The sequence below is a fragment of the Rhinoraja longicauda genome, chromosome 26 (assembly GCF_053455715.1).
Source record: "Rhinoraja longicauda isolate Sanriku21f chromosome 26, sRhiLon1.1, whole genome shotgun sequence".
Classification (NCBI taxonomy): domain Eukaryota; kingdom Metazoa; phylum Chordata; class Chondrichthyes; order Rajiformes; family Arhynchobatidae; genus Rhinoraja; species Rhinoraja longicauda.
The window spans coordinates 1319591-1335342 of NC_135978.1; the positions used below are offsets into that span (position 1 = coordinate 1319591).

Genomic DNA, 15752 nt, shown 5'->3' on the forward strand with positions numbered 1-15752 from the left:
CATTGCGCATGTTGTGCCTTTGTTTAAAAAAGGTTCTAAAAGTAAACCTAGCAATTATAGACCTATTAGTTTGACGTCTGTGGTGGGAAAATTAATGGAAAAGATACTTAGGGACAATATATATAATTATTTGGATAATCAAGGCCTGATTAGAAACAGTCAACATGGATTTGTGCCTGGAAGGTCATGTTTGACTAATCTTCTTGAATTTTTTGAAGAGGTTACCAGGGAAATTGATAAGGGCAAGGCTGTGGATGTTGTCTATATGGACTTCAGTAAGGCATTTGACAAGGTTCCACATGGAAGGTTGATTAAGAAGGTTAAATCGTTGGGTATTAATAGTGAGGTTGCAAGATGGATTCAACAATGGCTGAATGGGAGATACCAGAGGGTAACGGTTGACAATTGTATGTCAGGTTGGAGGCCAGTGTCTAGTGGAGTGCCCCAAGGATCTGTGTTGGGTCCACTGTTGTTTGTCATTTACATTAATGATCTGGATGATGGTGTGGCAAATTGGATTAGTAAATATGCAGATGATACTAAGATAGGTGGAGTAGTTGATAGTGAGGTAGATTTTCAAAGTCTACAGAGAGACTTGGGCCTTTTGGAAGGGTGGGCTGAAAGATGGCAGATGGAGTTTAATGCTGATAAGTGTGAGGTGCTGCATTTTGGTAGGACAAATCAAAATAGGACGTACAGGGTAAATGGTAGGGAATTGAGGAATGCAGTGGAACAGAGGGATCTGGGAATAACTGTGCATTGTTCCCTGAAGGTGGAATCTCATGTGGATAGGGTGGTGAAGAAGGCGTTTGGTATGCTTGCCTTTATAAATCAGAGCATCGAGTATAGAAGTTGGGATGTAATGTTGAAATTGTACAGGGCATTGGTGAGGCCGAATCTGGAGTATGGTGTGCAGTTCTGGTCGCCAAATTATAGGAAGGATGTCGTCAAAATGGAGAGGGTACAGAGGAGATTTACTAGAATGTTGCCTGGGTTTCAGCACTTAGGCTACAGAGAGAGGTTGAACAGGTTGGGTCTTTATTCTTTGGAGCATAGAAGGTTGAGGGGGGACTTGATAGAGGTTTTTTAAATTTTGAGAGGGACGGACAGAGTTGACGTGGGTAGGCTTTTCCCTTTGAGAGTGGGGAAGATTCCAACAAGGGGACATAGCTTCAGAATTGAGGGACAAAGGTTTAGGGGTAACATGAGGGGGAACTTCTTTACTCAGAGGGTTGTGGCTGTATGGAATGGGCTTCCGGTGAAAGTGGTGGAGGCTGGCTCGATTTTATTATTTAAGAGTAAATTGGATAGGTATATGGATAGGAGGGGATTAGAGGGTTATGGTCTGAGTGCAGGTAGATGAGACTAGGTCAGGGAGAATGGTCGGCGTGGACTGGTAGGGCCGGACAGGCCTGTTTCCATGCTGTAGTTGTTATATGTTATATATGTTATAGCAAGTAAAGGATTGTGGGGAAGACCAAAGAAACTTCAAAGTGAGTCAAGAGGGTCATCTCATCCAGAGAACCCTTGTTCAAAAACAATACTGTAGTTTTAAGATTCAGGATATTTGCGTGCATATTTGTAGACTTCAAAATAAGTTTAAAAGAAAAATTTACAAGCACGAGTAAATAAAAGATCCTTTGGAATCTTGAAGATTTTGAATCTTCAAACCAAATCAAATCTTCAAAATGAAATCACATTGTATTAGCACAACACAAGATAGCAGCCTCATCGGCAAACAAAATGTTTTTGCTGTAATCAAGCAAGATTGGTTAGAAGCTGATCCTGGATTTACATCTTTAGATCAGTTACCATAGTTGACCACCATACAATCACAGCCTGTTTCAGATTGTTTCAAAAACAAAGGAGGGGAATTTAATTCTATTGCACTTAAGTTTTAAATTTGGCAGTTTCATTAGTCTTTTCTTCATGGTTCAAGACTATATTTCCAATCACATAACAATGACGCTTAGAATCTAACAAAATGACAGGTCATGTGTAAATTGAATGCTGCAATCGCATTGCTATTAATGTTTTTTAACACCAAGTAGCAGAGATGGTTTTGATGGCGGTGACAGTATAAAGCATTATTTTAAGAGATGTCTACTCCTCTACCACCAGGAGATAGAGTGCAAATAACCACCTGGAAATTAACTTCTTGGATATGGATGATCCATTCAAGTACTGTTAGAATACAGGATGTGGAGAGCATTTGGTACCTGTACTTGAGAAAACTTACCACACTTGGTAATATTCTTGTCTTGAATTACAAGAGCCCACCTGCCCACAGATTTGCCATGGAGTGTTTCTCTAGAGTTGGAGAACCCGAGGATACAAAGTTAATGGTGAGGGGGAAGATTTAATAGGAAACTGAGGGGCAACAAAAGGGTGTAGGTTAATGAAACGGGTTGCCAGAGGAGGAGGCTGCGGCAGGTACTACCACAACATCTCAGAAACATTTGGACAGGTACAAAGGGTGGTAGGTATATGGAATGGCCTGCTGGAGGAGGCAGTTGAGGCAGGCACTATCACATTGAGATGGATACATGGATAGGATAGGTTTAGAGGGACATGGAGCAAATGCAGGCAGGTGGGATTAATGGAGATAAGGGATGCTGGTCGATATGGGCAAGTTGGGCCGAAGGGCCTGTTTCCATGCTGTATGACTCTATAACTGAGGCCAATGCCTTGCGGTTGTTGTGAGCCTATTGACAGCAACCTCTGATGCGTAAGGGGCCACTTACTCAGCACGATCATCTTTAAAGATGACAATATGCAAAAGGATTTCAAAACACAAATGGGTACACAGTCAGACAAAATCTGAAGTACCTGACGAAGTTAGACCCAGGCAAATTATATGCTGGCACTTTATTTCACGAGATAATCATACGTTTAAGTGCAATTTAAAGCACCATGTTACTGAGGACAAGACAGATGTTGCAGGTCAGCATAAAATACACCACAGGCAAGTAATCCACAGGAGGAATGTTCTACATTCAGGTAACATTGGCATGCTTCGGAAACAAGTGGAAGATCTAAATGAATGAAAAATACCTCTGGGTCATGCATTTTTGCCGTGTTCTATTTATCCAAGGAAAGCAAAGGAGGAAAAACAGGAAAATCTGTTAGCATAAGCAAGCTGTGAGAAGCTGAGACACTTGAGGACCGTGTACCACTTACAGCTCTGATCATACATTCATCCGTTGAGACATGGATAGATTAGAGCAAGAAAACTCTTCATTCAATGCTATTGCAATGTTGCACTAAAAGGTGACATCGACAGGCAACTTTATCCAAAAGTGATTAGTTGTACCACCATTTGAGTTGATAGAAAATGTCATTAGAACCAAAGCCCATCATTAATTCCATTTCCACCATATGACAGAAGAGTACATAACACATTTACCCAACTTCATTCCCCAGACTTCAGTTCACATTGAATGAAAACATACTTTGGTAGTGTTGCTAAAACCGATCATTGGAATGTTCAAAGCCACTTACGTGAACAGTGCTTTAAAAGTCAGAAATCTATGCTGCTCAAGAAATGTGACATCATTACAAATAATTGAAGTGTGACAGGATAATAAATACACGCAGGCTCCATTTTGTCCAATAAAAACTCTTAATGGTGGAAAAATATTCAAATCACAAGGAAATAATATAAATTAATTGCTTCCGCAGAAAGGGTTCAACTAGTTTTTAGTTCACAAAGAAATAGTTAGCAGGACTTAAAATACCAAACATTGAGGAACATTTTTTTCTCCCCACACAATAACACATTTGACAAATTTGATGCACCTGACTTCAGTTCACATTGAATGCAAACGCACTTTGGTCATGTATTGCCACAGCTGATCATCAGAATTTTCAAAGCAATTGATGGGAACAGTGGCTTAAACGTCAGATAACTCTATGATGCTCAGGAATCATGGCCTCATTACAAATAACTGAATGGAGAGAAGATAATAAATACACTGGGTATCACAAAATGCTGGAGTAACTCAGCAGGTCAGGTAGCATCTTGGAGAGAAGGAATGGGTGACGTTTCGGGTCAAGACCCTTCTTCAGACTGACTCGTCTCGACCCGAAACATCACCCATTCCTTCCAGGGTCTCGACCCGAAACGTCACCCATTCCTTCTCTCCAAGATGCTGACCTGCTGTGATACCTTCGATTTGTACCAGCATCTGCAGTTATCTTCCTACATAAATACACTGGGACTTATTTTTTTCTCCAACAACAACTCCAATGGTTAAAACATATTCAAATCACAAAGAATGAATCCAAACTCATCGCTTACCCCAGAAAAGCTCGACAAGTTTTAGTTCATAAAGAAACTGTTAACAGGACCTTGAAAAGTAGCAAACATTGAGAAGACGCTTTTCAACACAAAAACACTTTTTTTTCTCCAGCAGGCATATGCTCATGATTACATTTGCCTTTATGCTTTTACAGATTTTTTAATGATTTTGAATGGTGCATTAATGTGTGAAATAGAAGCAAAAAAATAGAAACAGCAAAATCGTGAGGCAGTTTCAGCTGAACAAGGGGAGTGGGGTATCTAGGATTCAGGTAACTACACGAGCAGGAAGCAAAGTGCCAGAGTAACTCAGCGGGTCAGCAGCATGCGTGATCAATATGGATAGAAACATAGAAAATAGGTGCAGGAGGAGGCCATTCAGCCCATCGAGCCATAATATGATCATGGCTGATCATCCAGAATCAGTACCCCGGTCCTGGTTTCTCCCCATATTCCTTGATTTCGTTAGCCCTAAGAGCTATATCCAACTCTCTCTTGAATACATCCAGTGAATTGGCCTCCACTGCCTTCTGCGGCAGAGATTTCCAGATTCACAACTCTCTGGGTGAAAAGGTTTTTCCTCATCTCAGTCCTAAATGGCCTACCCCTTATTCTTAAACCTTGACCCCTGGTTCAGGACTCCCCTAACATCGGGAACAATTTTCCTGATTCAGTCTGAAGGAGGGTCCCGACCCAAAACATCACCTATCCATGTTCTCCAGAGATGCTGCCTGACCCGCTGAGTTGCTCTGATACACTCCTCTTTGTAAACCAGCATCTGCAGTTCCTTGTTGTTATAGACAGATAACAGGATACCTCCTTAATCAATCAGGCAGATTAAATGATGTTGAAAACCAAGCTGAAATACCGAGAATTGAAGTCAAATTAGGTTCAGAACAAGAAAAAAGGGAAATAAAGACCAAATTAAGGAAACAATGTCTAAAATGTTTCAAACATTAAGTTTAACATGTCTTTAAATTTTCGATAATGCCCCATATAAACACAGCAATTTCACATCAGTCACAAAGCATTTTATTGGCAAGATGATTTTAGAAGCTATTGGCAAACAAATAGCAATTTGACATATTCATTTTTAATTGTACATCTGGCATCTCCCAACACCCAGCATAAATAGAACACTCAGATGCATCATTAAACTATTATTCCCAGTGAACGATCTGCCCCATGATCGCACGATCGTTACACAATGAAATGCTTTACATCTCCATATATAATAGTATTGAGAAAAAAAGTTATGCTTTTGGCTCCTTTCCATAATTGCCCAGAATGAGCATTCCAGACATATTTTGACAAAGATGTTGCCTTTTTGAGAATTCTTAGAAATACAAAAAAGAGCTTGTTGTTTACGTACATTCTTAGCAAATCATCGTTGTAGGATAAACACTCTGCTGCCTGGCTAGCTCTGAGATTATGCACATCCCATATCCAACACACAATGATTAAAATGAGATAGTATATTACGAGCTAACATCTTCAACAAAACCTTGATGCAAATGGGCATTTTCAGAGAATGAAAACAACCCATAATCAAGGGCGGCACAGTAGTGCATCGGTTGCTGCCTTACAGCGCTTACAGTGCCAGAGATCCAGGTTCGATCCCGACTACGGGTGCTGTCTGTACGGAGTTTGTCCATTCTCTGAAATCTTCGGTTTCCTCCCACACTCCAAAGATGTACATGTTTGTAGATTAATTGGCTCAGTATAAATGTAAATTGCACCCGGTGTGTGTAGGATAGTGTTAGCGTGCGGGGATCGCTGGTCGTTGCGGACTCGGTGGGCAGAAGAGCCTGTTTCTGCGCTGTATTTTTAGAACTAAAACATTGTTCGATTTTACGGAGACATCATACAGCATTTAATGCTGATGCTCAGAATTCCATCTATCTATTTTGAGAAAAAAATGACTGATAGCAGCAATAGATTAAAAATATGATTTTTAATTAATATAAGATCAATCTTCCAACAATTGTGGTTGAATTCGATGGTCTTCTTTCCCAATGTTTGGAAATCGCAGTGCGGAGTTTGCACGTTCTCAGTGCAACCTCTAGTATAAGAAAATAACTGCAGATGCTGGTACAAATCGATTTATTCACAAACAGTTGGATTCCTCCAGGTGCCCCTGTTTCTTCTAACCTCCCAAAGATGTTCAGGCTTGTAGGTTAATTGGCCTCTAAATTGCACCTAGTGAACAGGGAGTGGACATGACAGGGGGATGACATAGAACTAGCATTAATGGGTGATGGTTAGCTGGGACTCGGTGGGCTGAACGGCCTATATCCATGCTGTATCTTTTGGTCAAAACTGCACATTAAATTGCACCCAAATACCGTATTAGCTATTGAACAGTTTAAAAAAATGACTTTAATACAATTCTAGTGATTCAGTTTGCATAAACAAGGCCTAATTCAAATAATACATACACACAATTTAAAACACATTTGGACGGTTACATGGGTAGGAAAGGTTTAGAGAGCAGACACAAAATGCTGCAGTAACTCAGCGGGACAGGCAACACCTCAGGAGAGAAGGAATGGGTGACATTTCGGGTCGAGACCCTTCTTCAGACTGATATCAGGGGAGTGGGCTGGACAGAGATAGAATGTAGTCGGAGACAGTAAGACTGGTGGGAGAACTGGGAAGGGGAGGGGAGAGAGAGGGAAAGCAAGGGCTATTTGAAGTTAGAGAAGTCAATGTTCATACCGCTGGGGTGTAAGCTACCCAAGAGAAATATGAGGTGCTGTTCCTCCGATTTGCGCTGGGCCTCACTCTGACAATGGAGGCCCAGGACAGAGAGGTCAGATTGGGAATGGGAGGGGGAGTTAAAGTGCTGAGCAGCCAGGAGATCAGGTTGGTTAAGGCGGACTGAGCAGAGGTGTTCAGCGAAACGATAGCCGAGACTGCGCTTGGTCTCGCCGATGTACTGAAGTTGACACCTGGAATGGCAGATACAGTAGATGCGGTTTAGAGGGATATGGGCTAAACGCGAGCAGGTGGAACTAGTGTAGATGGGGCATCTTGGTTGGCATGGGGAGGTTGGGCTGAAGGGCCTGTTTCCGTGCTGTATGATGATGACCAACTGTACTGGGTGTGGCCACAGAACAAAAGAACATTTGAGTTCATGCAGTTCCTATTTGGAGGCTGATATTTTTCTTCAGTATTTCTAATTTTGCTTTTATTTTTCCTAGTTTTCCAAATTGTTTTCTTTTCCCCCCAAATATTTAAATATTAGTTCAGATTAGAGATACACCACGGAAACAGGCCCTTCGGCCCACTGAATCCGTGCCGACCAGCGATCACCTTGTACATTAACGCACTAGGGACGATTTACAATTTTTACCAAAGCCAATTAACCTACAATCCTGCACAACTTTGGGATGTGGGAGGAAACCGGAGCTCCCAGAAAAACCCACACAGATACAGGGAGAATGCGCAAACTCCGCACAGACAGCACCCGTAGTCAGGTTCGAACTTGGGTCTCTGGCGCTGTAAGGCAGTAACTCTACCGCTGCACCACCTTGCATTTAAAAATCTTCATTTAAAGTCAAGAGCCAAAGATGGTTAAAAAAATTGAACAAGATTAAGGCGCCGGAGAGGAGCCACTGACAGACCCGATTTGATTGAACCTGTAACTGGCCCAGTTACTGCTCATCCTAACCACCGAGAGGCAAGTGGGCCAAGGCTCTGTCCACAGTGACAGCGGGAACAGTCACCCACCGCAGTGCTCAGCACACCCAGCTACACGCCACTGCAATAAAGATCCATATCTACTGACTACTACAGCAGTGCTGGTGGGCCACACACGGCAGGCAGCAGGCATGTCTCGCCCGTCTGTCCACCCGCCCGCCCACTCTCCCTCCCTCCCTCCGCGGAGCCCGGCTGGAAAGGGAGCCTCGTCTGAGACTCGTCTCCTGCTTGTCCCCGAGAACCAGGGAGCAGAGCGGATGGTGGGGAGTGGAGGGAGTCGGCAACGGCGGCAGACAAGGGTCGGCATGAAGGCACGAGGGGGGGATGTCTGACCTTCCGCGAGCACTTTCAAGGTCGGCTGTGGGAAGGCTGAAGGTGCCCGGGTGGGCGAGGAGAGGGACTGAAGGTGCCCGGGTGGGCGAGGAGAGGGACGACGGCAGCTCATGGGACCATCCGGACGGAGGCGACGGATGCAATGGGACTTTATGGCCAACTGCAGCTGGGACTGTGAAATGGCGCCAAAACCAGGCGACTCTGCATATAGTGGGACGTTTCCATGCATCGTATACTTAACCACGGATTGTACTTGCGTACCACCATAATCTCACTGATCCGTATGCAAAATAAGACTCACCACACCATGTGACAGGTGACATGGCAGGTGACAAGTGACATGACAGGTCGATGAACCATTCACCCAGGCTTCAGTTCACATTGAATGCAATCATACTTTGCCAAAACTGATCATTGGAATTTTCAAAGCTACTTATGGGAAGTGAGTTCCTCCACCACTTTGTGCTTTGCTCAAGATTCAAGCATCTGCAGTTCTTTATGCGTCTCCTTTGCAAAGTAACTGATTTAATGAACCCCTTCAAAATCAAAATGATTTTCTTTCCACCCACATCTCTTAACATGCCAAAGTTAAATGCAGATTCTACAATATTTATATCTGCAAAATTGTACTCTCAGCGCCCTCTGCAGGTCCAAGCGTCACTGGTAAAAACCAGTCCCCGTGACCACCAGAACTTACCCGCCTCTGCCTCAAACAAGGAATTTTGTTCAAAACACATTCTAAAAAATCAGCAATTTTTAATTGCATTTAGACAATAGACAATAGACAATAGGTGCAGGAGTAGGCCATTCAGCCCTTCGAGCCAGCACCGCCATTCAATGCGATCATGGCTGATCACTCTCAATCAGTACCCCGTTCCTGCCTTCTCCCCATACCCCCTAACTCCGCTATCCTTAAGAGCTCTATCCAGCTCTCTTTTGAAAGCATCCAATGAACTGGCCTCCACTGCCTTCTGAGGCAGAGAATTCCACACCTTCACCACCCTCTGACTGAAAAAGTTCTTCCTCATCTCCGTTCTAAATGGCCTACCCCTTATTCTTAAACTGTGGCCCCTTGTTCTGGACTCCCCCAACAGTGGGAACATGTTATCTGCCTCTAATGTGTCCAATCCCCTAATTATCTTATATGTTTCAATAAGATCCCCCCTCATCCTTCTAAATTCCAGTGTATACAAGCCCAATCGCTCCAGCCTTTCAACATACGACAATCCCGCCATTCCGGGAATTAACCTAGTGAACCTACGCTGCACGCCCTCCATAGCAAGAATATCCTTCCTCAAATTTGGAGACCAAAACTGCACACAGTACTCCAGGTGCGGTCTCACCAGGGCCCGGTACAACTGTAGAAGGACCTCTTTGCTCCTATACTCAACTCCTCTTGTTACGAAGGCCAACATTCCATTGGCTTTCTTCACTGCCTGCTGTACCTGCATGCTTCCTTTCATTGACTGATGCACTAGGACACCCAGATCTCGTTGAACTCCCCCTCCTCCTAACTTGACACCATTCAGATAATAATCTGCCTTTCTATTCTTGCTTCCAAAGTGAATAACCTCACACTTATCTACATTAAACTGCATCTGCCATGTATCCGCCCACTCACACAACCTGTCCAAGTCACCCTGCAGCCTTATTGCATCTTCCTCACAATTCACACTACCCCCCAACTTAGTATCATCTGCAAATTTGCTAATGGTACTTTTAATCCCTTCGTCTAAGTCATTAATGTATATCGTAAATAGCTGGGGTCCCAGCACCGAACCTTGCGGTACCCCACTGGTCACTGCCTGCCATTCCGAAAGGGACCCATTTATCCCCACTCTTTGCTTTCTGTCTGTCAACCAATTTTCTATCCATGTCAGTACCCTACCCCCAATACCATGTGCCCTAATTTTGCCCACTAATCTCCTATGTGGGACCTTGTCGAAGGCTTTCTGAAAGTCGAGGTACACCACATCCACTGACTCTCCCTTGTCAATTTTCCTAGTTACATCCTCAAAAAATTCCAGTAGATTTGTCAAGCATGATTTCCCCTTCGTAAATCCATGCTGACTCGGAATGATCCCGTTACTGCTATCCAAATGCTCAGCAATTTCGTCTTTTATAATTGACTCCAGCATCTTCCCCACCACTGATGTCAGACTAACTGGTCTATAATTACCCGTTTTCTCTCTCCCTCCTTTCTTAAAAAGTGGGATAACATTTGCTATCCTCCAATCCACAGGAACTGATCCTGAATCTATAGAACATTGAAAAATGATCTCCAATGCTTCCACTATTTCTAGAGCCACCTCCTTAAGTACTCTGGGATGCAGACCATCAGGCCCTGGGGATTTATCAGCCTTCAGTCCCATCAGTCTACCCAAAACCATTTCCTGCCTAATGTGGATTTCCTTCAGTTCCTCCATCACCCTAGGTTCTCCGGCCCCTAGAACATTTGGGAGATTGTGTGTATCTTCCTCAGTGAAGACAGATCCAAAGTAACGGTTTAACTCGTCTGCCATTTCTTTGTTCCCCATAATAAATTCCCCTGCTTCTGTCTTCAAGGGACCCACATTTGCCTTGACTATTTTTTTCCTCTTCACGTACCTAAAATTTTTTTTGCTATCCTCCTTTATATTATTGGCTAGTTTACCCTCGTACCTCATCTTTTCTCCCCGTATTGCCTTTTTAGTTAACTTTTGTTGCTCTTTAAAAGAGTCCCAATCCTCTGTCTTCCCACTCTTCTTTGCTATGTTATACTTCCTCTCCTTAATTTTTATGCTGTCCCTGACTTCCCTCGTCAGCCACAGGTGTCTCTTACTCCCCTTAGAGTCTTTCCACCTCATTGGAATAAATTGATCCTGCAACCTCTGCATTATTCCCAGGAATACCTGCCATTGCTGTTCTACCGTCTTCCCTGCTAGGGCCTCCTTCCAATCAATTTTGGCCAGCTCCTGCCTCATGCCTCTGTAATCCCCTTTGCTATACTGTAATACCGACACTTCCGATTTTCCCTTCTGCCTTTCCATTTGCAGAGTAAAACTTATCATGTTGTGATCACTGCCTCCTAATGGCTCTTTTACCTTAAACAAAGTAAGCTTAGCTTTGTAACCAATGGTTACACGTACTGAATGATTACGCTGGTAATGGAAGGGGCCTTCTATGCTATTTTTATTAAAAGATTTTGCACTAATTTCAATCCTTCAAAATAACACTAAACGAGTGATAATCTTAAGAAGCCAACGTCCTTAAAGACAATAACAAAATAATTCGATTGGTGTAAAAGGTCTAGTTGCTTCACAAGTTTCCCTTTTGAGAACCTACTCCTGTACCTGGCCTGCGATCAATACACGTGTAGACCACGTGTAGAACCTATTCCTGTACCTGGCCTGCAATCAATACACGTGTAGACCATGTGTAGAACCTACTCCTGTACCTGGCCTGCAATCAATACACGTGTAGGAAGGAACTGCAGATGTTGGTTTAACTCGAAGATAGACACAAAATGCTGGAGTTACTCAGTGGGACAGGCAGCGTCTCTGGAGAGAAGGAATGGGTGACGTTTCGGGTCGAGACTCTCCGCCAGTCTTTACCCATTCCTTCTCTCCAGAGATGCTGTCTGTCCCGTTGAATTAATCCAGCATTTTGAGTCTATCTGTTATCAATACAAGTCCAGACCCATGACCAAGACTCGTAGGACAAAAAAAAAACTGCAGATGCTGGTTTAAATCAAAGGTAGACACAAAATGCTGGAGTAACTCTGCGGGTCAGGCAACATCTTAGGAGAGAAGGAATGGGTGACGTTTCGGGTAGAGACCCTTCTTCAGGGTGAAGAAGTGTCTCGACCTGAAACATCACCCATTCCTTCTCTCCCGAGATGCTGCCCTGAGCCGCTGAGTTACTCCATTTTGTGTCTGCCTTGCAGACCCATGATAATACGTGTTAACTACCTGCAGAAAGCCCAACAAGCAAAGTACCCGTGCAAAACATCCCCTCACCTATATCCACCTATCATTAGTCTGAAGAAGGGTCTCACCCCGAAACGTCACCTATTCCTTTTCGCCAGAGATGCTGCCAGACCCACCGAGATCCACCAACACTGTTTTTCTGCTCAAACATCACAGTTGCTATGACAAAACACGAATGCCACAGCAGACAATCTGAGTGATCGGAAATCAGCGCCTCTGAGAAAAATTGCAATACTATCACCTGCACATTTATGGGACTTTGCATTGGGTTTATGTGGCCATTTTTTGCAAAGGAATGAAACAATGAATCCCAGCCAAGCAAATCTCAAATCAGTGAAAACTACTGATGGATTTCCCAAACGAAAAACAGCTGCATGTTTGAATGTGCATGTATTTGACATGTTTTTCTTTGTACAAGGTAGGTAGTTTCACTGCTGCCCCATCCAAAATAAAATTCAAACTTCCTCTCTCAGCTGATGCATCAACATATTGAACTACATGAAAGAAGATTTCAGCACCGCGTCACGATATATTCGAGAAATCTACTCAGAAATTTCTCCGCCCCCTTTTGAACCGGCACTTGCTCATTTTTCCAAATACTAACAAACATGTCCAGATTCATGCACATTATAATTCTAACTGAAAACGAAAATCTGCAAAACTCAACCACAAGAATCTACTAAAATGAATGCAAAGCGGAGGCCAGAACTGAAACAGATGATTTACTAGATCCTGAAACCAGGGCATCACTGAAATCAAAGCACAAATGAAAGAAATGGAAACGATATCAGCTTTCAAAGAGAACCGGGGTGTTAATATTGTGAAGATGAGCACAGCTACACGTGTACTACTATTCTCCAATAACTAGCAACCCTTCAGTGAAGCAAGGTGGAGTCTCACCTGTCTGCCATTTGGGGAATGACATAATGCCCATTTTTGTGATCTGTGGAAAAAGGAGAACAAAACCATCAATGTTGTAATGTCAAGCCACCGAGGGCAAGGCCCACATCAAAGAAACTATGTGGAGGAAGGAACTGCAGATACTGGTTTAAACTGAAGATAGACACAAAAAGCTGGAGTAACTCAGCGGGACAGGCAGCATCTCTGAAGAAAAGGAATGGATGACGTTTTGGGTCGAGACTCTTCTCCCATCTTCTTCAGACAGTCTGAAGAAGTGTCTCGACCGGAATCATCACCTATTCCTCTTCTCCAGAGATGTTGTCTGACCCGTTGAGTTACTCCAGCTTATTGTATCTATCTTACAAAAAAACTTGACTTGGTTCTTGAGTAAACAATCCTTGGAGAAATATATGTGGTTTCACGTTGTCCCCAGCTATTCCAGCATCGTGGCGATGAAACTAGACCCCTTGTATATGAACTGCGGTAACATTAAAAACAGGAGATTTATAGATATTGTACGGTCATCCTCAACCATGTCTCTGATTAGCTTCTAAATGCTTGCAGAGGGAAACACACAGCTGGGCTGACTGGTGCTTGGAAGATCAGTGTTTTGGGTGATTGGAGAGGAATTTTGGTTACCTAATTACTTTTATCTAGTCGCCATATTCATAGCACGAACAGATATCGACCAGAGAGCTTTGGAGAAATTACTGACCCGGTCTCCGTCCACAAAGGTAAAATGCCAGCCTGTCTGTAAGCTCATATTGACACTCCACCAGTCTGTCGGCAAGCTCATGGTGATTTGCTTGTCTGCATGGGGTTATGAAACAGAGAGAAAAGATCACCACAATTAGCCACAGGGAGACGAGAGCAAGAACTCAGCCTTTCCTGAGGTCGTGGGCCCATTATACATTAATTATACCAGACACAAGTGTTAATTGTTAACAAACAGCAATTTATTGCACTTGGGATACCAGCTGGATCATCACGTAGAATTAATCTTTTTAATAAAATTTAGAAAATGCCATAAATCCCAAAGCTACAAAATGCTTGAAATGCAGTCAGAGATTGACTGAAAGATGTGCTAATTCCAAACACAAGCTGTTGAGTTTGCAGGTGCTGCCTGACCATCCATGCTTTTTATCGCCTGGACCATGCTAGGATTAAGGATGGGAAATTAAAGCGATCTTTTGCAGTGTGGAGTTTTGAAGAGGCTTTGACACGGTTGCAGAATTGCAGATACTTTCTACTCTCCTGATTTTAAACTAATGGGCATCTCAATCCTCAGTTATAAAGTGTGGAAACAGACCCTTTAGCCCAACATGCCTACACCGACCAACATGCCCCATCTACACGAGTCCCACCCACCCACATTGACCAACATGCCCCATCTACACTAGTCCCACCTTGCCCACACCGACCAAAAATGCCCCATCTACACTAGTCCCACCTGCCCACACCGACCGACATGCCCCATCTACACTAGTCCCACCTGCCCACACCGACCGACATGCCCCATCTACACTAGTCCCACCTTGCCCACACCGACCAACATGCCCCATCTACACTAGTCCCACCTTGCCCACACTGACCAACATGCCCCATCTACACTAGTCCCACCTTGCCCACAACGACCAACATGCCCCATCTACACTAGTCCTACCTTGCCCACACCGACCAACATGCCCCATCTACACTAGTCCCACACCGACCAACATGCCCCATCTACACTAGTCCTACCTGCCCACACCGACCAACATGCCCCATCTACACTAGTCCCACCTGCCTGCGTTTGCACCATATCCCTCTAAACCGATCCTATCAATGTACTGCGTTTTATTTTAAAACTCAAAGGGGAACTTGCTATATTTTATAAATCAAAAGTGACACTGATCCAGGCAGAAGTATTGGACAATAAAAAGTTCATGGTATCAAAACTAGTTCCTAGAGACCTTGAATCTTCAGAATCTTTACAATTGACTTGACAGGAGTATCATTCTGGAAGAATAGAAGATATTCAATGCAAAAATATGATGACGTGTAAGAGGGCTGTGCTTTGTTGCCAGTGCCCCTTCCTCCTGGCCCTGCCCATATGGGGAACTGTGGCCGTGAAAACCTGCTTTGTTCCAAGGGGAATGGTGGAAACATGGCATGAACACAGCACTTTACACACAGAATCAGTCTCAGATTGCACAGAACTAGGACTTCAGATGTGTTTTTATTTCTGACAAGACTAATCTTGTCGTAGCAAATCAGTGTGCTCTTCCCCAAATGCTGAGGGCAAAATTTTGGGGAATTTAAACATCATTTCATAAGAATAACCCACATCAATCTTTCATAGTAATGCTTTTTGACTGAACTATTTCCATAGCAAAAGCATTAAACCAAATCTAATAAAATATATACATAACAGTACAATCCTTAACAGGAATGAAAGCAGCAGTCGACAGCAGCACTGTAAGTCCTCACTCACCCAGTTTGTAAATGCAGCTCCAATTAACAGTAACGCCTCTCTCATCGTCTATATCTCTCGTCTCCCTTATCCCTAA

At 43.5% G+C, this 15752-nt stretch overlaps 1 protein-coding gene across 7 annotated transcripts in view; it reads right to left on the reverse strand.

Annotated features, from left to right (window-relative positions):
• Positions 1-15752, reverse strand: part of git1 (G protein-coupled receptor kinase interacting ArfGAP 1) — a 145893-nt gene that overhangs the window by 63337 nt on the left and 66804 nt on the right. For 5 of the 7 annotated variants that reach the window (XM_078422451.1, XM_078422456.1, XM_078422455.1 and 2 more), the window contains exons 7-9: positions 13919-14013; positions 13204-13246; positions 3055-3081 (exon numbers count right to left, since the gene is read on the reverse strand). In XM_078422451.1, the coding sequence (XP_078278577.1) occupies positions 3055-3081; positions 13204-13246; positions 13919-14013 (165 nt within the window). The remainder of the gene's footprint in view (positions 1-3054; positions 3082-13203; positions 13247-13918; positions 14014-15752) is intronic. The other 2 variants (XM_078422453.1, XM_078422452.1) reach the window with 1 other exon arrangement.